Raw genomic sequence first — 27,099 nt, 5'->3', positions numbered from 1 at the left:
CAGAGACAATCAGCTTTTTGCAAACTTCTCAAGTGTTATTTTTGGGCAAACGGAACTGGAATATTTGGGACATATTTTCACTGCTAATGGAGTTAAAGCTGATCCTGCTAAAATCTCTGCCATGGTGGATTGGCCTACACCTACAAATATTAAAGCATTAAGAGGATTTTTGGGTCTGACAGGGTATTATGGAATTTTTTTTCAGAATTATGGTCTTCTATGCATACCATTAACTGATTTGCTTAAAAAAGATTCATTTGAATGGTCTCCTGCTGCCACTGCTGCCTTTATTCATCTCAAGAAAGCCATGACAACTACTCCTGTACTTGCATTACCTGACTTCACCAAACAATTTTTCTTAGAGACAGATGCTTGTGATTTGAGAATTGGTGCTGTCCTCATGCAAGACAACAGAGCAATTGCTTTTTACAGCAAGCCATTGGGACCCAGAGCTGCTGCCATATCTACTTATGAAAAGGATTTGCATCACTCAAGAAAGCCATGACAACTACTCCTGTACTTGCATTACCTGACTTCACCAAACAATTTTTCTTAGAGACAGATGCTTGTGATTTGGGAATTGGTGCTGTCCTCATGCAAGACAACAGAGCAATTGCTTTTTACAGCAAGCCATTGGGACCCAGAGCTGCTGCCGTATCTACTTATGAAAAGGATTTGCTGGCAATTGTCCAAGCTGTAACTATATGGAAAAACTATTTACAAGGTACACACTTCATTATCAAGACATATCGTCAAAGCATTTATTATTTATTAGAGCAAAATATCTCCACTGTCTTGCAACAGAAATGGATTATGAAACTATTTAGGTTATGACTATGAGATTGTGTACAAGAAAGGCTCTGACAATAAAGTAGCAGATGCTCTTTCTAGAAGACATCGTGCAAATGCCTCATGCCACTCTACATCTCTTTCAAGTCCAACTTGGACCCAAGACATTATTGACAGTTATGCTGATGACTCTCAAGTTCAGAGTTTAATTGCTCAGCTTATTATTACTCCCAGCTCTAATCTTAAGTACACTTACTTAAATGGCATTTTAAGATACAAGGGAAGACTATACATTGGCATTTCAACCACTAATATAACCAAAATTTTGGACTCCATCCACTCTTCAGCAGTAGGGGGACATTCTGGAATGCAGGCCATCTATATTAGAGCCAAATATTACTTCTTCTGGCCTGCAATGAAGAAGGATATTATACTATTTGTCTCCACTTGTGATTTTTTCCAAAGGCACAAAGGAGAGCATACTTTTCCTGCTGGCTTACTTCAGCCATTGCTCATTCCAGACGATGCATGGAAACACATCTCAATGGACTTTATTGAAGGGTTTCCAATGAGTGAAATAAAGTCAGTCATTCTGGTAGTGGTAGAAAGACTTACTAAGTACATCCACTTTATTGGATTGCACCATCCTTCCACAGCTGCCTCTGTTGCTAGAGAATTTATCTCTCATGTGTTCAAGCTTCATGGGTTACCTGCTTCCGTAGTTTCTGACAGATACAAAGTTTTCACATGTCATTTTTGGAAGGATTTATTCAAGGCCTTGGGTACTCAATTGCATTTAAGCACAACATACCATCCACATACTGATGGCCAAACTGAAAGAGCAAATTCTTGTCTTGAAAGCTACTTGAGATGTATGTGTAGTCATCAACAAAAGAAATGGCATCTTTGGCTTCCTTTGGCTGAATGGTGGTACAATACCAACTACCACACTAGCTTGAAAATGAGTCCCTTTCAAGCACTCTATGGATATCTACCTCCACACTTAGATTTTCCTTCTTCTGCCACAACATCTGTTGCTGCTGTTGAAGACTATTTGAAACAGAGAGCTGTTGTCCTTGATATTTTGAAGGATACTCTACATAAATCACAAGAGAGAATGAAATTGTTTGCTGACAAGACCAGAACTGATAGGGTGTTTGAAGTGGGTGACAAGGTTTATCTCAAGTTGCAACCTTATAGACAAGATTTTGTGGCTTTGAGAAGGAACCTCAAACTGGCAGCAAGATATTATGGCCCTTTCACTATTATCCAGAAGATTGGTGTAGCCGCTTACAAACTTCAATTACCAGCAGAAGCCAGGATCCACCCAGTCTTCCATGTTTCCCAGCTCAAGAAACACATTGGCACCACGCACATTCCATCTCCTTCTCTACCCGTGCTAGATACCGATGGCTCCATTTTGGTAATTCTTGCTGCTTCTTTAGACTCCAGAACTATATTACGCAATGAGAAGATGCTTCTTTGGAAGATGCTACATGGGAAGATGCTACATGGGAAGATGCATCTCATATTGCCCACCATTTTCCTAAATTCCATCCTTGAGGACAAGGATTTGCTGATGAAGGGGGCATTGTCATGTGCATTCCCAAAGGCTAGATGTGTTAACTCTGAAGAGTGCCCTTATCCATACTGTGTGTGCATCAATCGACTTGTCGGCTGAGAGTTATTGGTTAGTTGAGATCCTGTGTTAGTGTGACATGTCCTGTTCCGATTGGGTGCTAGTTTAGGGTTTTCTCTTTCTTGATTTGTTGCTTTAAAGTTGTAAGAGAAACCTGTTTTCAGGTAGATAATGAATAATTAGTGCGTTCTTGGATGCTACGACAGACTTACCTTATTCCGATCCCATTTCTGTTTAAATTTCAGTGACATTTAATTCAATTCGTACTAAGAACAATACACATACTAGATGCGCTGAATTATTCAGCGAAAAGTAGATTTAGGTTGCGTTGAATAGTTCAGCGCAACCAATCTCAGCCGTCAGATAAAAAAAAAATCTAAATGGGCTGAACCATTCCGCGAAAAGGTGATTTTGGTTCAGCGCAACTGTCTCGCTACTAGTTCACATGCGAGCAATTGCTAGGGGAGAGAACTAGTGTTAATAAATAGACAACACTTTTTATTTTATTTTTGAGCTTCAACACTTTTTTGGTTAATCTAACAGTCAAATCCAGTCCATAAAACTTAGCCTAACCAAGCCAAGAGATATCACCAGATATGGGCAAAGCAATGCTCCATAATGGTTGAATTTTGATATAATCTAGCCCCTATTGCCAAGCCAAAACCCCAATCATAGTGCTTGGCCTAACTAAGAGAGTCTATCTTTTTATAATTATCTTAAAATATCTTTTACTTTTTATTCCTGATATATATCGCCCCCTAAAATTATACTATTAGTAGTGAAGGGAATTTGAGCTGGATCTAACAAACCCCGTTTTGAACTCTTCTCATCAACTCTCTCTCTCTTTCTTTCCTTTTCTCTGTCATTCTGACAAGATTTCCCCATAATCATTTTATAACTAATCCTTTCTTCTTCTTTTTTTTGCCAATAAAAAATTCTCTTCCAAGAAGATGCTGATGAGATCTGCTACTGAAAAAGATATATCAATGAATATTCATATTGAATATGTTAATGGATCTACTTCTTAAAACCAGGATCATACGCAAATTAGGTGCGCTTTTTATTTTATTTTTCTTATTTTTGTTCATTTTGTACATTCTTTAAATTTTAATTTTAATTGTTATGTGCAGTTTTGTTATTTTGAAACCAGAAGAGGGTTTTTAGATGTTATGCAAAGCTAGTTTACGGAATTTAATAATTCGAGCTGGTTATATAGAGAATTTTGGTAAGCAAGGGCCTATACATTTCAAGGATTTTGGAAAAGGATTGAATGAAAAGTTTGGAGCTTCTTCTTCATCTTCTTATCAATTGAATCGAAAATTTAGATCTTTTATGAATATGATGGTGGATAATAGCAATTCTACGCAACCGGGATCCGCTGTTAAGGTATTGCCTAGAAAAGAAAATGTTACTGAAGGTGGTTATGCCACTGGTGGATGGAAAAGGTATAACAATTTGTTTTATTTTGTTTCTTCATGGTGATTTCATCAAATAGATTTTTCTTTGTGTATCAATGACTCATTAGCATACCTGAATACACTTAGTTAACATGCAAAGTTGGAATCATGATGTGCTATTGAAATAAACTTCGTTCCAGTTTCAGACACGTTTTGCAAATAATTGGGCACGGATTGAACTCATTTTTGAGATGCAAAGCTGGAACAATTGCTTACAGTAGTTCTATTTTGAATTTTTATTAGAATATTATAAATGCAGGATGAAATAAAATCAGTTTCCCAGTTCAGAGTTGGATGTTAATGTAGTTTATTCTGGCAATAGGCACAATTTCGATAATTGAGTCTGCAATGACAAGAGAACTGCTATGATATCTGCGGGCGTATTGTATTTTACATATGATGGATTGTAACGAAGTGGTTCATCTTTGCTACCGCTTAGGCGTTAATATTAGCCTGAATAAATATTAGCTCGAATTTTAGGGACACTGAAGATGGAAGGTTGAGCTGTGGGTATTTGAGGTTTAGGGGTAAGAGAGCAAGCTTGGAACACGGTGAAACATTAGCTTGAGAGTCTATTTTGTTTTGTAGCAGGTTTGAATTAATTGGTTATGCCTACATCTGCATCTGATAGTATGTGATAATTTTTTGACGGTAAGGGTGTATTATGTGTGCTCGAGACATCTATTCTATTCATGCTATGAGCTGTGGAGTGAAGTTGATACGATTTTTCACATCGAAGCCTTTGCTAACCTTATAAGTTGAAATTTTGTTTGGTGGACAGTGAAGATGGAAGGCTGAGCTGTGGCTATTCGAGTTTTAGGGGAAAGAGGGCAAGCATGGAAGACTGCTTTGACGTTAAGATGTCCACTATTGATGGAAAACCAGTCTGTCTTTTTGGAATATTTGATGGTTAGATCACAATCCATCTTTGATATCGATACTAATTGATAAATATGGTAGTGTTAGTAAATTAACTTTTGGGATATTCGGACCTATGTTGGGTTCGGGTAACCATCATTTTCTGGTGTCAGTTAGGAGATTGTGTAGACCAGCCTCGCATGAACATAACTGTCTACTTTATAAGAGACCAAATCTTTTCCTTGTCCTTTTCTTTGCCACTGTGAAAAGACATGTGATAAGCAGTCCACAGATTTATGTATCTCGAGGTTGGATCAGTAATGGACCTACCTAGAGGTTCCACATGGGTCAGTAATGGTCTACCTAGAGGTTCCACATGGGTCTTAGAGCTAGGCGTTATGAGATCTCGAGCTTTATGTATCTCGAGGTTGGATCAGTAATGGTCTACCTAGAGGTTCCACATGGGTCTTAGAGCTAGGCGTTATGAGATCTCGAGCTTTGCATGTCATGAAGCTGTCCAAGTATCCCAGTCATAGGACCGCGACCATATAAAATTTACTCAGCTTGTATTTTAGTAGTTTTCAGTTCAAATTTTCAGTGTTTATTATTATACTTATTATACTACGTCATGACAGGTCATGGTGGTTCACGTGCCTCAGAGTTTTTAAGGGAACACTTATTCGAGAACATTGTGAAGCACCCCCAGTTTATGAAGGACACCAAACTGGCAATAAGTATGTTGCATTTTTTAGCGTGATAAAATGTCTGCAATGCCTGCTATCAAATTTGTAATACCTCTATAGTTTTTGATGAAGTTGGTACGTGATTTATGATAAACTGGACCGGACAAGGCAGGTTGCTAGCCGTTAAAAGTTTAACATTTGTGCCACTTAGTTCTGTAAAGCATGAAATAATTGAGGAAGAAAGGGTGAAAGAGAAGAAGAAACATAGGTGTTCTTTTCTTTAATTATAGTTGGTGCGTTCCGATCAAAATATAACTCATCCATAGTTATAATTATATACAGTTAACTTAGTGGATGCCGTGTCCATGCTTCCTAGTTTTTTCTTTGGCCATGTCAAAGAACCTGTAACAATACCCGTACCAATACTCTTACGGTATCGTTGTGACACAATTGTTCTGTTTTGCTCATATAGAGTGTGCGTCCTGCACCAGGCTTTCTTGTTATCAAAATTCATTTGTTTGCATTTTTGCTAAACAATTGTGCAAACTGCAGGTGAAACGTATCAAAGAACTGATATGGATTTCTTGGATTCTGAAAGCAATACATATCGGGACGATGGTTCAACTGCCTCAGCAGCAGTTTTGGTAGGTACTCGTCTGTATGTAGCAAACGTCGGGGACTCCCGAGCAGTAATATCAAAGGCTGGCAAAGGTAGCGTTGTTGTTTTATCTTTGCAGTTTGTCCGTGCTTTCTGAGTGACTACTATTTAGTCTTGAATAGTTTGTCAATTGAAAATAACATTGTTTGGATAGGTTCACATGCGTAGAGTCGCAGACCACTGCAGTCACAATCAAGAGACTTGGTAAATGCATGACCATTCCATTGTTTTAGGTTTCCCACACTACTATCCATTCCCTCCTCATTCTTCGTGGTGATGGCACCTTTTATGAATAGTACTTCATTTGTGGATTGCTAGTATCTAGCAGCACCTATTTTTACATTTTAAATTCAAATTTATGAATTCTATTTTTGGATTCAGAGAAACCATGCATGCATTCTTACGCACAACCTTGATTTGATGTGAAAGATTATATGTTGCCTTTTAGCTATGACTGGACCAAAAAGAGAGAGAGAACACAACTTTTTGTACCACAGGTTATGGTTGTGCTTTTAAAAAAAAAAAAAAAAAAGAACGCCGCAGTTCTATCCCACATCTGCATACATATTTCTCTAAAGGGCGCCTTCAAAAATATTTTTCTTTCTAGCTTACGTTACCATGAAATATTCTCCCTTTATGTGGTATTCCAAACTTGTGGGGTTTTTGCTCTTTCCTTAATGGTTTCTATGACAACTCTGAAATAGTTTGTGGTTGCTGCAATCAGCCAAAGTATTAATAAAGAACTGATGTTTTTTGAAACTGAAACTCTACATATCTCGTTGAGTTCACAGCTGTAGCTCTTTCAGAAGATCATAAGCCAAATCGAAGTGATGAGCGGAAGAGAATTGAGAACGCTGGAGGAGTGGTTATGTGGGCAGGCAAGTGTAGTAGTACATTGACACAATTATGTAGTTATTCTGTTTGAAAGTTTCCTTGAGTTTTCTCATAAGAACAAGTGATTGCTTACCCTCTTAGGTATCTCAAGCTAATAGATTTGTTTTCGGATCTTCAACTGCGGTAGTTCAGGTACTTGGAGGGTAGGAGGCGTGTTGGCAATGTCCCGTGCTTTCGGCAATCGTTTACTTAAGCAGTTTGTTGTGGCGGAGCCTGAGATTCAGGTATGTGGAGGCCTCAAGCCTATCCAGTTCGTAACCATTTGGTATCAATTATGCTTGATTTAGAAATTAAAGTTGTATGAAAACCTTAGTGTTGTCTTGCAAGCAAGGATATCCCAGGTACTAAGTAAGCTCATTTACTGAAATGAGTTACTCGCAAAACTTGCGCTTTCGTAGTGTGTAACATGGCCTTTTTATCTTATTCATTACGTGCATCACGTAAACTCGGGGAGTTGAATTTCTGCAGAGTGCACATTAATAGCAGCCGAGCTATACTAAGGGTCCTTAACTTACATGATTTGGTAAAATAGTGCTTGTATAAATATTACCTGGAGTAGATTTGTCGGGTAGCAAGTGGCACAGAAGTTCACACTTTATATTTTGTTATCAGGAGCAAGAGATCGATGATGAATTTGAACTCCTTGTGCTGGCTAGTGACGGACTTTGGGATGTGGTACCAAATGAGGTTAGCTACTACTTTGCTGTTTTTTCTTTTTAATGTTTTGTTGTTGCTAGGTCACTGTAATTGCGTCCTATCCGTATTATCCCAAATACAAGGATCCCAATTTATTAATCCACTCAAAAGTTGCGTGGAGTTATGATCGTCGTTCAGAAAACAAAAAGTGTAGGTAAAGGCTAACTAGCATTGCTATGAAAAAAAACTTGAAAGTGTAACAGTCTTTTTTGGCCACCTCTAGTTTGGTTGAAGCAAACGACCCTAAAACATATATATGTATAGGAGATGAAAGCAAGTAGAACTGATATATTTACTCTTGAGATAACCGAATGTTCTTGTTATACATGTTAGGATGCTGTTTCTCTAGCAAGAACAGAAGAAGAACCTGAGGCTGCAGCTCTAAAGTTGGCGGAGACTGCTTTTTCTCGTGGAAGTGCCGACAACATCACTTGCATTGTGGTTAAGTTCCACCATGGGCAAGCGAAAACTGATTCAGCACAAGGTTAAAAGGAAAGTCGATATTTTTCCACGTTGGTAGCACTATAGAAAATCGGTGTGCATCATTGCCCAAGTGCAGTATTAGCAAGTGGAAGCAGGTGCTCTGTTCATAAGGTTTTTGTTTCCTACCTTCTTTCCCATGCCTCTTTCTCTACCTCTCTTCTCTCTCAACTGTGGGGCTGTTCGTTTGGCTGACTGGTTTGTCTATATGTTATGCATTTGTTCCATCTTACTTGGGTGTTGCGAAATTTAAATTAAATATTTATGGATGTTATTTGCGATAACATTGTGAGATAAAAAATAGCAATGAAAGTGACTCGGAATTACTTGACACAACACTGACAGCTCTCTTGTACTTGCATTAAGATCATCGTGTTAGCAGCGGCTTGTTTATTAAGGAATCGAAAGTCTCTCTAATGAACTCTCCCATTTGAGAATGTCTCTAGGCCTCTAGGGTGATCAATCGAGTGTTTTTAATGTTATGTAGGAAATCTCTCCCATTGTAGCTCTACAAGTTTATCCAACTCGTGCTAAGAGACTGAAGAATCTTTTCCATAAGCTCATCTCTGTGTACCCTGGCTTTGTCCATCACTGAGATGCAACATCCTGTAACATCAGTGAAACTCATGACTCGTCAGACCCTCCATACTGTGACAAACAGAGGGAAGGAGCTGAGGCTTGTATGGGATTAATAACTAAAGCTTTTGATAAGGTAAAGCGTGTGGAAAAACACAGGGTGATCCATTATGTAGGCACACACCATAAGCCATACCGGAAAGAAGGATAAAAACTGTCACTCTTTGGTACTAATGTCACCTGCAGCACCTCCTATCACACATTTCCCATGCTAGTTGTCACTTGATACTAACTAAAGCTACTGACCATGAACAGCATTTTAGAAGTGTTTATAAAGCTCAGCAAAGCTTTTGGCCAACTGCTAACTATGGAGGAGGTTTTTAAATCAAGGGAGTGGAAATCTCTATTCAACCCATTAAATAAAACCGAGTCTAAATAGTTTATTGAATCGGACAAATTTACCCCCAACTACTGTAACATAGATATTACGCCATTCCTTTGAACTCAACCAGAAATTCTATCTTCCTAACCCTAGAATATTTTTGGTTGTTTCTGAAAGTTTTTGAGCACGTCATTTTTAGGTATTGTTCAAGGTTATCTTTTCATTTGATATTCTTATTTTTAATGCAACAAAACCTGCAAATTTTTGGTATCGTATCCCGTAAGCGATAATATAAATTCAATGTCTAATAATAGATAAGAAAAGGCTTCTTATGAGCTTCAATCTTAAAGAATATTCATTCAACAAAATCGCTGTGCAGATTACGGGAAACGAGTTTCAAAAGTTCAGTGCATATTCCAGGGATTTTTTGAATTCACGTTCGCTCCTGAAAATGAGAAACCAACTTACCATGCTATCCTGGGTGAACGAATACGTACTGTGTTGACCAACTCCTGAAAACGAGTTTCGACAGTGTCGCGGCTATGCTAGTAGCTACATGGCCTTAGCTTGATTAGTAGCAAGGCAATGGCTGCTGTAAAATTGATTTAAGCTTTGATTACTGGTGTTGGGGCTAAGGTTCACCTATCTGCATTCTGCATCAGTTTCCGAAACTTACAGTTACGAATTCAAATTTTTTGGCTCATCTTTCGGTAGAATTGTACTGCTACAGCTTACATATTGTTCGCCAAGGTTTCTGAAAATGATGGTACACAGATTAGCAGGTATAAATGGGAATCAAAAAACAATCATAATTGAAAGATTGCATTCGAACTACTACTACTAGATGCAATTCTCAAAGCTGAGCTGATTTAAACAATGAGTTCTTGTTCTGGCATACAACGATTGCCACCATTGTGATATATCAAACAACATTTTACTGCCATAATTTCACCGGTATGCAAGTGTTAGTGAAATCTTGCATTTCTCCATCACTGACATGGAGGAGAAATTTGATATTCACGTTCTGTTAGGTGAACGTGAATGATTGATTTCTTTTCTACTTTGTACGAACGAACCAAGGTTTTATGTATTGATTTTTTTTTTTTTTGCTTTTTTATAAAGATATATAGAAAAAAAAGAGATAATCATGATTTAATAACCTGGGTACCTAAAATTTACTTTTATAGTAAATCTGGTACATTTGAAGTCAGAGATTACCAAAATGTTTCATTTGAATTTTCTTTGCAAATTGTTCCCAACCTTCGTAATCTAGATACTCACATGCAAATCACTGTCGCTGAACCTTTTTGAAGATATAGTTTTGTCGATGTTCAAAATATTGATGGTTTGCATTAGATGACTCATAGATGAAATTGGTTAATCATAGATGAAATTGGGTTTCTAGGGTTTATAATTGTTCTGCACGTTTAACAGGAAGAATAGAAGAAGAAGTGTTAACAGGAAGAACAGAAGAAGAAGTAGAAGAAACCAAGGGGTGTTTTGGATTTTTTAAAAACACCCCAAACTAAGGGGTGTTTTGAAGTAAAAGAAACGTTTGGGGATATGAAAACTAATTGGGGGATATGAATTACTTCCCCCAACCAAAGGTGTCTGCTAAGGGGTGTTTTTTAGGACGAAAATACTAAAACACCCTTAGATTAATTAAAAAACATTATGAAAAGACTGTTATAGCCTCCCCACTAAATTAAAAACTTAAAATCAAAACCAAAAAACCAAAATCAGTTATCCCCATTTGATTTGTGCCGGCATACTCGATACTTAGGGTTAGGTTTTGAATTTGTTTTTTCTTCCATCTTCCTCTCCTCTTCTTAATCGTTCTTCATATACTCTACGATTAATCGTTGAACCAAAAATTTCTTCGACGATTAAAACCAACTCATAAGAATGCCTCCACGAAACAAATCACATGCCTAATCGAAATCAAAATCGATTGCTCAACATAAATTAAAGAAAAGGCTTGCTTTTCTTGCTCAAGAGCAAGAAAACGAAGAACAAGAGTTATCGGACGATCAACTACTCAGAATTATGGCTTCTGTGAGAAGGTAAGTCATTTAAAACTGTTTAATTAGTGTTTCAATCGATTTGTAGCAATGGATTTAGGTCGAAATCGCGAAACCCTAAGTGAAACAGTTGAGTTTCAGAAATTCCGGTACTCATTTTAGTATGAAGACCACACCGGAAACTAGTACCGGCAGTCAATTTAGGATGAAGACCACATTGGTATCCCGTTCCGGCGTTCAATTTAGGTTGAAGACCGCACCAGAACTTAGTTTCAGCATTGAATTTAGGATGAACACCATTCTGAACCTAGTACCGGCATTTACTTGAACTTTTACGAGTACGCCGGCAGCAAGCTTCTAATCAACAGAAAACCCTATGATTTTGTTAGTTGTTCTGGCGTACATTGTATGCTAGATTCCATACCGGTACTAGAGTTTTTCTATCCGGAAATTTTAGAACTACTACCGGCATCCTGGACAATTTTATTTCAATGCCGGTACTCCGTTCCGGCATTTATTTTTATTTTACGTAGCTGCCGGTACTTGAGTTTTCTTATCCATAAATTTCCTATAGTAAACCGGCATCCTAGAAACTTATTTATCAATGCCGGCAGCTGCTCCCGGCATGTAATCGTTTTGATATACTATGCCGGTATTGTATCCCGGCATGTTCAATACTTTTTTTCAGTATGTCGGTATTTATGATTCTGTGCCGTAATGTGGTTTATCTATGCCGGTATTAGAAATTAAAGTTAGTTTTCTTATATTTATTTCGTGCTTCTTTTGAAATAGATCTAAAGAAAAGGAAGCTAAAGCAAAGGAGGCTAACAAAGGAAAATCTAAAGATGCTGTCACTAAGAAAAGAAGGAAGGATGGTCTTGATACTCCTCAATCTCTGCCTCCTCGAGGGAAAAACAAAAAGCGTTTGGGTGCTAATACAAGAGGGGAAATTTGGGAGAGTGATCGTGATCGTAGTAAAACCGGAGCTGTTGAGGAGGAAGATGAGAAAGATGAGCAAGAGGAAAGTGAGGAGGAAGATAATGAGATTGAACCAACTCAATTAGCAATCCAAATCCAAGGAGTAGTGGAACAAGGTGGTCCAAGTCAACAACCCACACAAAGAAAGGGGAAAGGAAAAGGCAAAGGAAAAGTAAAAGTTAAAGGTTCGCACCTTCCTCATGTTGATGACATGATGCCCGACCTTGATCGTGGTAGAATTTGGGGCGCAACTTCTTATGATACGGGGTATCTATTTGGCTACAAGCACTCGTGGGCTCGTACTATATATCAAACCTATGTAAGAATTTCTATCTCGTGCATATGTATTGTTTTGTATTTATGCATAATCTCTTAATCATATTATCTCTTAATTGTAGGATCATACGAAGGCTGTGCGTGTTTTCCAGAACCAAGCCGCGGCTCATTGGGATTTGTCTAAGGAGCATGAAGATGTTCAAGCAATAGTTAAGGATTCTGGCCTATATCCTTTGGTTGAAAATTATGTGAAACCAGATATTGTGACAGTCAATTGCTTCGTCGAAAGGTATCATGGTGAATCATATACCATGCACTTCCTGTTTGGCGAGATGACCTTGATCCCTGATGATGCTCAGAACATCCTAGGCTTGAGTGTTACCGGCAAATCAACTGCAGAAGTAGATAATCATTCTTTTGAGCTAGAATGGACGAAGTTGCACGAGCTTACTACAAAGTTGCTTGGTTGGGACTACAAAACTTCTGTGGAAAGCTTCTATGTATCTAAGCTTAGTAGGACAAAGACCATCAAGCTGACCCTGCTTAAGGAAAAGTTTCAAAACTCAAAGGAAAGAAGTTTGAAGGATGGATGGGACCCCGCACAGATTCGTTATACAGCTGTTGCGTACCTGTTATTCATATTGGGCACTAGGGTATTCCCTGACACTAGTGGTAACAGGGTTAGTGCAAACTACCTTCAATACTTGGATCCGTTGGAAGATGTCTTTACCTATTCTTGGGGCACCGTGATAATGACACTTTTGATGACGGAGATAAGAAGGGCCTCTTTGGAAGTTACAGACCAATTTTTCGGGAATTTCACTCTACTCCAGGTAATTTTATTTTTAAACTTATGTTCTTATTTATATTGTTCACATGTACCCTTTTCACAAAATTTACTGATTTTTATATGTATCATTTCACATTGGTATAGGTGTGGGCTTATGAACATTTCCCAATATTGTTCAAGGACAACCCCTTCTTGAAGATATTCCCGTTGATGACCCCGAGGAGACTAGAGCCAAGAGATACCAGTTCAACAGCCATCTGAATCCCGGTAACGATCATCGACTGACAGATATGAGATTGGCTCTGGACGCGATGAATACCAAAGATGTTGCGTTCGACCCTTACAAGGAGGCTAGATAAAACCGCCAATATTTGAGGTCTCATAACGTTGCATTTTACAACGGGCCTTTGTTCCACCCAAAGGGATACGTTATGGCTGATCCTCGACGTGTGATGCGACAACTTGGATACAAGAAATTACCCTGCTACTTGACATCCTCTACTGAAAGGTATCATCTTGACCTTTCTGTGTCCATGGAAAGTTCCACAAGGTTGAGGGTAGAGTATGATCCAACTCCAGAACCAACACATTGGAGGGATAGGGAACCACGTCGTTTGGTAGATGCTACTAATTGGGAGCTTGTGAACAACGGTGATGAATCCGACCCAACCTACATTGCTAATTACTTGGAATGGTCACATACTTTTGTCGTGCGCCCGGAAGGCGTCGAAGTTCCACCCCAGAAAAACTCTCCCGTTCCAACTCCTATAGAGGTACCACCTACGATGACCCAACTTAATAAGACCGTCGGATTTCTAGTAAGTATTGTTAATTGCTTACTCGTTTAATGTACACATAATTTTATATTAGCATATATATATATATATATACTAATTATGTGTTGTATGTATGAACCTAGCGTCGTCGTCTTGGTAAGTTGAAGAAGATGTTAGGTTGCAAGTACGAGGAAGGAGAGGTGCTATCCCTTGAAGAAATGAAGGAAGTCGTGGAAAATCTTGATAAAATTGAAGACCCAAGTGAAAGAACTTTGTTTGGGGAAAAAAGGAAGGTGCCCGTTTCCAAGAAGCAAAAGACCAAGTGATGACTCTATAGTTGTGTTTCGTTATTTGGATGGTGGTTGTTATGTTTTGAACAATAACTTTGTTGAACTCTATAGTTGAACTATTTATTTGTTTGGTTTACTTTTGGTTTATGATACTTTGATGAAGAACATTTAAGCATGATTCAGTTGTTTGGTTTATGTTAAACATGTTTAGATCTATGTAAGTTGTTTGGTTCCGGCATTCAAAACAATTTAATTTCAATGACGGCATGTATACCGGCATGGAAATGTTTACTCCAAAACCATTCCGGGCACAATGGATAAAAATGAACAAGTTTCTGTGTAGATTACAGGTAGTTCCGGCATCAGAAAAAGTATTGGATCTACGCCGTAAACCTGATTTTCTTACTCTTGCATAGTTTTGCATAATTCAGGCATTGGATTTTGATAAATATAGTATGCCGGTATTTGTTATAAATAGGTTACGAATTCTCTATTTATTTCATTCCTAGATAATCTATTACATTAGATTTCAAACTTTAAATTAAAACATACTAAAACATGGTAATGGAGTAACTTTGGTTAAAGATGATCTCATAATCTATTTCCATCCTTTTTCAACAATTGCGGATCCTTTGAGCCTTTCACAAATATCTTCGAAGACATCGTCTGGAATGAGGGTGTCAAGGAAAATCTTCATTGGTTCATCTTCCCTTTCAACATATTCATTTCCCTTCATATAACACCCATCACACCCATTAATAGGCTTGCATTGGCCCTTGTGGTTTTCTCTTGATTCCGCTAGTTCAACAGCTTTGTCAAACCATTGAAACTCATCGCACTTTGGGTAATTCAAACACCTTAGAAACATTCTTCCATTTTCAGCATCATCAGTTTTTGCAATCCAAAACCGGCGTGTCCCATCACAACTTCTACACTTTTAATAAATATAAGGACATTCCATGGCTAGATGAGAAGGTGACTTGCAAATTTGACACCGACAATCATGATTCTGTAAGAGAACATTGTATTATTTACACGTCATAGTAGTGAAGATTTTAACTGTCCATATATTGTTAGTAATGTTCAATCTACTTACTTTGCAAATAGAGCTTGATGATGAATCTCCCATCGCTTATGAACTTTAACCGTGCTTGATTGATCTATTTTTTGGTGCTTGCTTTCTTGAGAGAAGGTTTTTTGTTATTTGGTGGGTGCTTTGTGTAGATTTTTCCAACGGAATGGGGGGTATTATATAGAAATGAATCTCCAACGGTCTTATTTTTCAAAAAAACTAGCCGTTTTTTTTTTTTGAAATTCACAAATACCGGCATGGTCGCAATTATATATTTAATACCAGCATCTAGTACCGGGGTTGAACCTTGTTGTTAAACCATTCCGGTAATAGTTGCATATTTCATTGTGAAGAAATTCCTTTGTACCGACATGGACATCTAACGGTAAACTCTACCAGAACTGGGTGCCGACATTCTATGTCACATTTATTTGTATGCCGGTGTTTGGGTGATTTCAAAAAAACTAGTTGTTGAGGTTTTTCTCTATATAAGGAGAGCTAGTACTTGGAACCAAAAGCCCAAAACTCGTGTGTTCTTATATATCTCCTTGATCCTCTTAATTTAGAAACCCTAAAACCTAGAATAATCATCTATAAATATCTTAGTATATATGGTAGCCAATCCCACATACAACATGGCATCGTTCGACTCCGAAGAAGATTTAGCAATCACCCAAGCATGGTACGCCGAAACTCGTCCTTCAACTATAGATAACAACACGCGGGATTCCATGTGGTTGAATATTTTTAACAAATTTATTCACGATTACGGTAACCCGAAAGGGAGAACTGCTCAACAAATCGATCAACAATACGACATCATCTTAAATGCGGTGGTTGAGTATCTAAAAATGAAACGCCGGGCACGCTACCCGCAATAGATTTTCCCCTCAACAACTCGACACAAACCACTATTTTTCAAATTTTATGTAACAAACTAAGTTTTTGTGTTGTTTTTGTAGCATGAAGCCGTGAAAACGCGTTACTTACAGGAAAAGGAAGAAGCATTCATGTTTGATGCCAACGTGAACAACATTGTAAGCAAAGTCACGGAGTACCACCAGCTGGGTGAATCGGAGATAGATTCTTCTTAAGAAGATTGATAGGTTTAGTGGTATTTGGTTAGGTTTTTAGGGTAGTTTTTTGTAAGGTTTTGTGGGTACATATCTATGTAAACCCTCACGAGACTATAACTCGTCCACTTGGGTCACCAATCGGTTTAAAGGCTTGATGCACATGCTAAGTGCATTCGTGCTTCCTGCGACAAGGATTACATTTGAAATAAATTATAGTTCCGGCTTACATCGTATAATTCAATATTGTTATATCTCCGGCATAGAAACTGTATATTTTTCAATGCCGGTATTAAGTGTCAAACTTTTGTGTGCAATAAACCATGTTCCGGCTTTTAATTTATACAAATTACTACGCCGGTACTCCCTACCGGCATAACGGAACATCTTAGTTCACTGCCGGCATTGAACATTCAATGCATAACGACTATTTTTTTTAAACCATAAACTAGTAAAGACCATTACCTGCGTGGGATCTAAGTTACTGACAATGCCGGTATGATAAAGTGGAAAAGAGCCGTTGTGTCCTCATCTATTTAAAGTGGATACACCTATTGCAGTTGACACCTCAATAAAAAAAAAATAGGTGAGCTTCAACACATTTTTCTAATGGAAAATCAATCACCAACTACCGATTTCAGAGAATTTTTATATGAAAAAAAATTATCCAATCTGATAGGGAATCAATCATCATCCACCACCAACTCCATTCCCATGATATTATAAAAATTTAGAAGGAAGGATAAAACCACCAAGTCACTTGATGCAATGGAAGAAGAGATACTTAGAAGGAAAAGAGTAGAAGAAGAGGCAGCAATAGAAGCAAAATATCGCAAAGAAACTAAAGAGATATACGAACGTGTAAAGCAAGCGAAGATAGAAGCGGATGTTGAGGAAGAAACCCAATGGATTAAAAATTACTACATAGTATCGGATCTCCCGGAAGGTCACCGCCCTTCAAACCTTTTTTTGGGTCTTGTTGAGGATGGTCCTTATATGCCGAATTTTGTGGACGGTAAGCGCAAGAAACACAAAATGGATTACGGGGATGTATTTGTAGCGAATCGCACAATTGCCCTTATAAAATTATGCTTCAAATACAACGAGTTTCTCGCAAAATTCAGAGGGAATAGGTATCAAGCTCAGGACGCATATTTCAAGTGAAGAAAAGAGCCTTTTAGGCATTTCGAAGCTGTTTTGTTTCTTGAATCTCGTCCCAAGAAATGATGTTAGTTGCAATTAGCTTAAGATCTTTCATTTCATGTGTTACGTTTTTTATGCTGGTTAATGTTTCTAATTTTATTTCCTTAATATTAGGTTAATGTTAATGTTATTTGTTTCCTTAAGACTATGTGGTTAATGTTGTTTTTTTTCCTTAAGTTTATTTCCGGTGCCGACATTCAAAAAGAACCAAATACCATACCGATATTGTACACCCAATTTAAACTTATACTCAGAATGCTGGCATGAAATTGTACCATATCATTATGCCGGAACTCTGACTGTTACAAACCATGTTCAAGCGGCAGTTACAAACTCCTTAATTGTCCCACCAATTATCCCCCATTGTAACCGTTACAAACTCCCACATTCCATTTATGTGACGGTTACAAACTCCAGTATTACATAAAATTGACGATTACAAACTCCATTTCTTTGTTTTCACTTCGATAATTCCAAAAGAACTTCCAAAACCGCTAAACTCCATTATTTGGTTTCATCCTCTGAACCAAATTCATTCAATCCTTCAAACCCAAAGAAGAATGGGTCCTCACAAACCTCCTGAAAAACCCATACATAATCCTGGTGGTAAATCGAAATCAGAAGCATCTATTGAACAAGATGATGAGGAGGAAATAACAGAGATGATGAGGTAAGTGATGTCTATGTTTATTGAAGCATTTTTAGGGTTTATTCAATAATATAAAAAACACAAATTGAAAATTGCATGTTGTATTGTTTCTACTAGGTAAAGGGAAATTTGAATTAGTGAACTTGAAACTGAATTTAGTGAATTGAAATTCCAATTTAGTTTCGGCATACCATTAAATTTGAATACAATGCCGGTTTATATGTCTTGTATCCCCCTTTTGTTGCATGTAAGTTATTATAATATCAGCATATAAACCCTATAAATTTGAATGCCGGCACCTATGCCGGCAGTATCGTAATGTTTATTATCCATGCCGGTTTTGATCACCTTATTTTGTTAAATCTCTGTAGAAAATTCCCATATTACCGGCATGGATTATATTTGCTTACAATGCCGGCGCCAGAAACCCGACATATCATCTTTTTTGACTACAATGTCGGCATATATGTCGGCAGTATCGTTATGTTCCTCGACCATGCCGATTTTGATCACCTTATTTTGTTAAATCTCTTTTTGTACGTAGGTCCATAGCTTCAAAAAAGAAGAAAGGAAAGGGAAAAGTTGTTGATGAAGGAAAACCTAAGTATTCTCGGCCTCTACGTAGTCGAGATGATCCGGAACGTGGTAAGGTCATGATTCAGGAGATTCCGCCGGAGGGAGACATAAGCAGCGATGATGATGCTGAGTGGGAGAAATTTGTACCTCCTGATCCAGCAGGTGGCTCGTCCTCACATGGGTTAGGACAACCTGAAGTTGAAGCCGGTGAGAAAAAGGAAAATGACCCACCAAAGAACCTCCCAAAAACATATGACATGATTCCAGAACACAATGATGGAAAACACTGGGGTCAGCCGAGAGATCCGAAACTCTTATTTGACTACAAGGACTCTTCGGATCGTTGGATCTATTCAACTTATGTAAGACGTTTGCATCTTGTTATTATATTGTTTATATATGACATCAGGTGAATTGATGTTTGTTTGGTGTGTTTTTATAGGACCACAAGAAAGCCTTCCGTGTTTGCCGCCATCAACAAATGGATACATGGGATTTGTAAGGGGAGTGTGGGGATGTTCAAGCGGCAGTAAGAGCCTTAAAGTATTGTTCAAATGCATCGGTGACCGTAACCACGTTTCCTTGGCCGGACTGGATTAGATCTTTAAATCTCCCATGAGATGACTCCGCTATACTAGTTGCTTCATTCCCGTGGTGTCTATACCGATTTGTCCGTGCACACACAAATTTTTCCTTGAACTTATCCAACAATTTATCCCGACAATATGAGACGGCACTTGGATACACTTCGTTATATTTTGCAATAAACATGTTCAATATATTTTCATATATATCCTCGGTAAGAGACCAATAAACTTTCTCCCAATCCTTTAGAAATTCCAACCACTTTTTATGATTTTCATCGTATTCTTCCACTCGCTCTTTAATCTTTTCTCTTTCATCTTCTTCTTCTTCGGGTGATAGTTTATTCTTGCGAACATCTTCCTCTAGTTGAGCAACCATTCTCTTCTTAATATCCTCTTTAGAGGGTTCAAACAAAGCATGACAATGTTTTGTCACATTTTGACGTATATGATACGTACATAGGAAATTTTGTGCATCCGGAAATACATCGGATATAGCACTCATCAGTGCGTCATCTTGATCGGTTATGATGACCCTCGGAAATTGATTTTCCGAGACAATAATTTCAATTTTCGTAATGCCCAATGATAATTGTAATCCCTCTCGTTTTCCATTAAACACCAAGACAATGTAAATGACACCTTGTCCGATGTTTGCCCCACGATGTTGAACAACGACATGTTGTATTTGTTTTTCTTGTAGGCGCAATCCATCATAAGAAAACACCACCACATGTATGAGCCAATTGTGAAAGCAAAGGATGCGCAATGAATATTTGAAGGGGTTTGTTGTCCGGTACTCTTTTAATGATACGCGTGTAGTTGTGATACCAAACTATCTTCTCAAATTCTTGCATAACGATCCACCCTTCCCATTCCACCCTTATAATGGTTGCTTGTGCGCTATAGATTGTACTTAGAGAAGAAACGTTCTGATCATCCTTTTCCTTGAAGCCTCTGAGAATCACTCTTGGTTTGATACATGCTTTAGTCATTATCTTTACATCCTCGAATTCATGAGGTTTTAGCTTCTCAACTAGGGAGTGACCAACAAAATCTTTCGGATCCCGGTGGTTATGACGGCCAAACCACACCGCACAATCCCATTCCTTTTCTTTGTCTCGTAAATAGAATACAAGCTTGAAGGGGCAATTATCCTTCCTCGTATGAGTCTTGTATACCCTATTGGTCTTCTTTGGATATACATAACCCTTTCTCTTATGGATATTCTTCTCCTTGTATTGCCCACTTCTCTCGCAAACCATCTCAAAACGATTATCTGAACTTTGGGTATTCCTCACCAACACACACATGTTCTTAAGAGCCATCTCTTTTGCCCAAGCAATCACTTCCTGTGAAGATATTATTCCCTACATAAGGACAACAATGGAATACTATAAGGTTCATTACAAACAATCCCCATATAAAGTTCTAAAAACTAGGTGAAAAGTATTGCTTGGTAACATACCAGAAACATTTTATAGTATTCGGATGTATCCGGACCAAGCGATTTGGAATTTGTTGGATCAATGTATATCACAATCTAAGGAATGAACGAAAAGAAAATTGAATTAGTTTAAAAAATATTAAAGAACTATGTCGGGTACTATTTCCGGCATGCTCGACGGCAGTTCGGCAAAAACGACCTAAGTCGGAAATTAGTGCCGGCAATCTCGAAAAATGTTCCGGCTTTTCGGAAATGCACTTGAAAAAGAGAACCTAATTTTAAACAGTACCGGCATTGTATTTTCTTGAACATCGATGCCGGAATTGATAATACCGGCATTCTCTTTATACAAGGTCCGACGCCGGAAACCGGAGTCGGTATTCCAGATACTTCTAAAAAAACGCCGGTACCAAAGTGACTAACTTTTGGATGTTTTTCTAGTGGTACTGGCATTCTAGATATGAAAGATTCCAAGCCCGTATCTCGTTCCGTCTTGGTCCGTAATTTTTTTACCACGCCGGTAATAGGTTCCGGCGTGCTCGATAATTTGTATAAGACGCCGGTATTTAAGTTCAACACTCTCTAACTCCTAGATGTTTTATTGGTGGTACCGTCATGGAAAGTTAGGAGGGAACCATGCCGGTTTGGATATTCCATGAAATATTCGGTGGTAGGTAAAAAGTTAACTTCGTGCCGGCATGGTTTTTTTGGTTGAAGACCACGCCGGAAATTATTTCAGAATTGGGGAAATCTATTACCGGCATGGAAATAGTATGAATATTGTGCCGGTTCTGGTGGTGTCGGCGTGGTATTCATACTACGGGTATGCCGGCACCAATCTTTTTCAGAGAAAAAATGGCGGTTTCAAAAAGAAAAAAAACAAATTTTCGACCCTTAGCAGCATTACCTGTGTGTTGGGGTTGCTTGTATGTTGAACATGTTTACTTTCTTGGGTTGGTTCTTCAAAAAACACTTGATGCTCACGAAAATCATGATCCAAGGGTGTTGGTTCATCATATGATTCCAATTTTGAGTTGTTATCATTAACCGAAGATTGAATATATGATTGTTGTTGTAGTTGAGCTAAAGATTCAGCAGCTGCAATTCTCTCCTCACAACCATCTTCCATTTTCACAAAAAAAATTTCACCCAAAAATATTTCCCCTCCTTCTACTCTCACCTCCCTCACACAAATTCAAATAAAAATACACATTAATCTATCCCCCAAATACTTAAGATTTTACTAATTATTATTCCCCACTAAACCTGATTAGTGAGGGTTAGATTAGGAATTAAAAAAATAATTACATAAGGGGTGACCCAGATTTGATATTTGGATCCCTATTTTGTCATGTAGCTATATCCCCCAATCGCGCGTTCTAAATGAAGGAAAGATATCTTATTTCTTTTCTTTTGAAAAGGACTTTGTGTAAGGATAATTTTGTCGACTCATACAAAAGTATTGACTAGATCGTATTAGGTGGGTCGAGTACGAGTTTCCCACTCCCTTGATCCAAAACCCCCTCCCTATAACTAGTGCAAAACTATATTTTAATTTATAGTCTACTAAAGTCAAGTCTCGGACTAGGATTAGAATATGGTACTTGAGCATTAGACTTCACGGAATTCCCCTCGAAGATTGAAGAATAAAGAACAAATGAAGATATTTGCGAGAAAAAAGGTATATGAAGACTGAACCATCCTATTTACTCACGACATTTGAGACTATGTCGTATGATTTTGGTGAATTTAATACTGCAAAAGAAAAATATTCGAGTCAAGCATGTCTTAAAAAAATGTTGTTTTCATCATGTGAATGTTGAGTCATATCTTGACTCCTAGTAACTGATGTATCTTGTTGATTAATGATGTGCTCTAATTTGAGGTCCTTCTTTTGAAACTTCTAATTATCGAGCTATGTAGATCTATGAGATAACTGATAAACAATACTTTATTTGCTTTTTGGATCCAGGATGATCCATTAAACTGTCTGCGAACGTCCATGTACTCTTATCCTTATGAGTTTATATAGGGTTTCTATAACAAGGGATCTTCCTTATCTCTCTTGTTTAGGAATATATACATTATATATTTGTTCGTCTCCATCCCTATCTCAAAAAAAATATGTATGGAGAACTCTTCAAAATTTGTTGAAGTGATTGATCTTGATACGGAAGAAGACATCAAAGGATGCAGCTCGTTTCAAGAACTAGTTTTGAAAAAGATGATTGCAAGAAAATAGTACAACTCTTGGACTGTTGAGTCTGTCAAGGATTTAATTTATTACCAGAATGACTCAAAGGTCGAATTTGCAAACATACAACTGTAAATAAACCATCTAATTGATGGTCAGACCAAAATCCTTGAAAAAACAAAAAAGTCTTGATACAGAACCAGAAGAAGCTTATCTCTGAATGCATCAAAGCCAGGAAACTTGCTCGTATTGTTGATTGAAAGGTGAATGTTCTAACTCATGAATATGGAGTCTCAACTGTCAAGAGAATCAAGGACATCAATGATACCTTTTATGATGGAGTCATGGAAAGGTATGAAGTAATAAAAGAAGTCTGAATCTCTTTGTCTGGGAAACTTCTCATGAGAATTTATTCTTTGTCTAGGAAACTTCTTATGAGAATTTAAGAAGGATAACTAGGGTTTGGTATAGCAAATATTGTGATTATACATAGTTATTTCCAACGTTTTTCATTTTGCAATGTTTTTAGATTTATTTATTTAAATTCTAAGTTATTTGGAAGATGATCTTGTGGTAAGCACGTAAGTGCTACATTTTATACCCATATTTATATTATCTAGGACTCAATATTTTGTCTAATAACACTATTTTAATGCTTTTGTAGAAAGTACAATCAAATCCGATTACCTTCGATTACCGAAAGGATAAATGGCTAAATAAGGAGCTAAAGAGCATTTGCCACAAAATGCAACGAAATTTGTTGCTCATGGAACCAAAGGAATTAACTTGGCTGTCATTTCTTTTTGCAAACACCCAGATGATGAACGGTTTTTTGGGGACCAACCTTTTTTTGAGGGGACCACTGTTTTATTTTGGATAAGACATTAGAAGTAAATCTAGATCACCCCTTATCTAAATATTTATATTAATACCAAAATTACCCATTTCAATTAAGTTAGTGTAATGATTAGTTGTATCATTAGTGCAAGATTAAATCAAAAAAAAATTAAACTAAATAATCAAAAAAAAAATAGTTGTATCATTAGGTTAACTAAAATTACCCCTTAACATAATTAACTAGTTCGGTTGGGAAATATTTTGCGAAATGACCGAACTAAAGTTCGGTTGGGAAATGTTTTTTGCAACTAACCGAACTTAGGGTACGGTTGGGAAATGTTTTTTGCGACGTAACCGAACTATTAGGGTTCGGTTAGGAAATGTTTTTTGCAACGTAACCGAACTGATGTTCTGTTGGGAAATATTTTGGAAATGACCGAACTAAAGTTCGGTTGGGAAATATTTTGCAATTAACCGAACTATTAGGGTTCGGTTGGGAAATGTTTCTTTCGACGAAACCGAAGTAAGGTTCGGTTAAGAATTATTTTTGCGAAATATCCAAAATGTTCATCATTTCCATTAGGTTCGGTTAGTTCGACAAAGTTTTCACATAATTCCTAGCCGATCTTCTCTCTGCAACTTCCATTTTCAACTCATTTTGATGGTTAATACTCATTTTTCAATCGAACGAGGAACGTCAAGGAAAGAGAGAAGAAGAAGAGAATAATTTTTTTTTCAAAACTAAATTTTTTTGGTTCCCCCTGTTTTTGTTTTTGATTTTGGTTAATAGATTCATTTAGATTAGATTTATGTAGTTATTAGGTTAGTTTTGATTTAAAGTAAAGTGAAGGGTAAATGTGTATTTACCTAATTTTAGGACACCTCTTATAAGTATAGGGAGGTTGTCCTAATAAAACCATGGTCCCAAAAAAAAACCATGGTCCTTAAAAAATGGTTCCAGATGATACACTAAAGTGGGCCGAGTACTGATCTAATTGAAGTTCAAGCAGTGCTGCAATAGGGTGCGTAAGTGGCGTTCTTTTGTGGATGAAGTTGGCTTGGACAATTTTCCATTTCTCCTCCACATTTCTTCATCAACATCTTATGTTCTCTACCGAACGCAAAAGACATTTTTATTTCTTATGCAAAGTGGCTGTCTACAGATGTTAGTCGTTAATTGTAGTTGGTAGTGGGGGTTAACAACATGTACAGATCTTGAAATGAATGAAGTTGGGGTACTAATTGTTTGAGATGGATCGAATTAGCTGCTGGAAGTGGTGGTGATTGACTTGAGTTGAAGGTACTGTTGGGTTAAGGTATTGATCGTTCTTGTATGGAATGGATATCCAGGAAGGAAGTGCAGAATGGGTTATGTAGGAAAATGATCTTGGTTAGGAGGTGGCTGTACTACAAACCTTCAGTCCCAAGACCTGAATTGTTGTCGTTCGAACAAAGGAAGAGTATAGGTTCGTCTGTATGAGAATAGATTGAGAAATAATACAACGGTAAAGTTAAGGTCCGTGTGATTTGAGTTCAAGTCTGGTTGAGTTCTAGTGATGCTTGTGAAGGCTGGTGTTCACATGAACTGCCGATACTCGAATGAAGATGGAAGCAAAAGCTTGGATCGAAACTGGTGGTGATGAACTGAGCTATAGAATGGAAACTGTTGATGGGGTTGGATTTCTGCGCTGAACGGAGGTGACGAGAATTTGTTGGCTGTCACTTTTGATGAGATAGCTTTCGAAGAATTAGGGCATTTCTTGAATACTAAATCAGTGGAAGGCGGTGATGGTGTTTTCTGTACTTTGAAAGGGGAGTTATGGTCCGTTAATTGGTTGAATGTTTCTATGGGGAGATGCTGTGTCAGGGTTCTAGACCAAAACACAAGGTTTATGTGATAAAAATAGGTATAAAACCCGGATAGTTGAAGAATTAAGAGGTTTAGAAGAAGATTAAGAGGAGAATGAGAAGAGAATAAGAAGATTAGAGATGAAAGAGTTCTTGTATTAATTCTTAAGTTATTACAAACCCCAGGAGTTGTATTTATAACTCTAAATACTTGCAAGGCAAGTTATACTAACTATGGAATCCTAACTAGTTACGAAATTAAAGACAAGCTAAAAATAAGAGTACTTAATTAAAGGAAACTAAGCCAAGTACCGCAATATCCCTCCCTGGATGAAAAATGGCTTGTCCTCAAGCCTCAAAATCTGAAAAACGAAGAAGCAATTCATCTGCATCTTTGCATGTAGCTTAATCACTTGGGTGATCCATCCATTTAACTAACCATTTAGTACCAGCATAAGAACCTTTTTTGAACATCTTGCGGTCCAAAACAACTTCTGGTTCCCACTTATCATAATCAATGATAGAAGGTAGGACTTGTTGAACGGAGTTAGCTGATCCTAATTTTAGTTTCAACTGAGAAACATGAAATACAGGGTGAATGCGGCTTTCTTCATGAAGCTCCAACTGAATGCGTCTTTCTGCAGGAAGCTCCAACTTGTACGCCACCGACCCTATCCTCTCAAGAACACGCAAAGGACCATAGAATCTTGGAGATAGTTTAGAAAAAGACTGATTAGTAACAGTAACTACATACCAGACTTTATGATATGAACATGGGAGGGTTTTGATCATCTCGTTTTGTGTCTTTGCACTGGCAGCGGGAAATTTCTTGGGGATAACTGCTCAAAATCTTATGTATTATGTGTGCACAGGTTATGATAGTCAAGTGATGGGCAAAAGACTTTGTGATGATTGCTAGCTTGGGAAAAATAATCGTGTAGAAGGTGATAATAAGTTCGAAGTTTAAGCGATGTGTCCGGAATGTTATCGACTACTAAGAATATGAATGTTACTACTACTAGGCTATTCGAAGTTGCAGACACCATGTTCTGCTTGTTTTATGTTGTTGTTTTCACAGATTGCAGTGTGGAATAAAATGGTGAGTCTGGTATGTAGTTACATATTTCTCATGTTTATTACAAATTGTCAACCACAAATTGTCTACTGAGCAATCTTCTCACCCTTGTAATTGATCGCGGAAAGGGGTTTAAATTTCTGGGGATGTATTCTTATTCCGCTGGTGATTATGAACTGTGTTTCGATCCTTCTCGTGTAATTGCTCTCCAGGGGTTGATTTTACTTGATCTATTCAATGGGAATTGTGTTTCTGAGTTGATTCCAAGGCTTGGGTATCATCCTGCTTTTCAGTTTAT

The 27,099-nt window shown here is 37.6% G+C and overlaps 1 protein-coding gene across 1 annotated transcript; it reads left to right on the top strand.

Moving 5' to 3' along the window:
- Positions 1 to 3,208: 3,208 nt before the first annotated feature.
- LOC113358460 (probable protein phosphatase 2C 76) lies at positions 3,209 to 8,492 on the top strand. Its single transcript, XM_026602046.1, has 9 exons — positions 3,209 to 3,479; positions 3,559 to 3,873; positions 4,667 to 4,794; positions 5,379 to 5,477; positions 5,979 to 6,137; positions 6,876 to 6,962; positions 7,111 to 7,202; positions 7,591 to 7,665; positions 8,008 to 8,492. Exons 2-9 carry the CDS (start codon positions 3,593 to 3,595, stop codon positions 8,161 to 8,163), a joined length of 1,077 nt encoding a protein of 358 aa, XP_026457831.1. The 5' UTR covers positions 3,209 to 3,479; positions 3,559 to 3,592; the 3' UTR covers positions 8,164 to 8,492.
- The last annotated feature ends 18,607 nt before the right edge of the window (positions 8,493 to 27,099 follow it).

The sequence above is a fragment of the Papaver somniferum genome, chromosome 3, assembly GCF_003573695.1.
Source record: "Papaver somniferum cultivar HN1 chromosome 3, ASM357369v1, whole genome shotgun sequence".
Classification (NCBI taxonomy): domain Eukaryota; kingdom Viridiplantae; phylum Streptophyta; class Magnoliopsida; order Ranunculales; family Papaveraceae; genus Papaver; species Papaver somniferum.
The sequence above is the reverse complement of the archived record's forward strand: the minus strand, read 5'-3'. Positions and strand labels throughout refer to the sequence as shown.

Excerpts from the sequence above, each read along its gene's own strand:
- LOC113358460 (XM_026602046.1), top strand. The coding sequence starts at position 3,593 with ATGTTATGCAAAGCTAGTTTACGGAATTTAATAATTCGAGCTGGTTAT. Across the intron at positions 6,963-7,110 it reads AGGAGTGGTTATGTGGGCAG|GTACTTGGAGGGTAGGAGGC; the intron begins GCAAGTGTAGTA and ends GCGGTAGTTCAG. Across the intron at positions 7,666-8,007 it reads GGGATGTGGTACCAAATGAG|GATGCTGTTTCTCTAGCAAG; the intron begins GTTAGCTACTAC and ends TATACATGTTAG.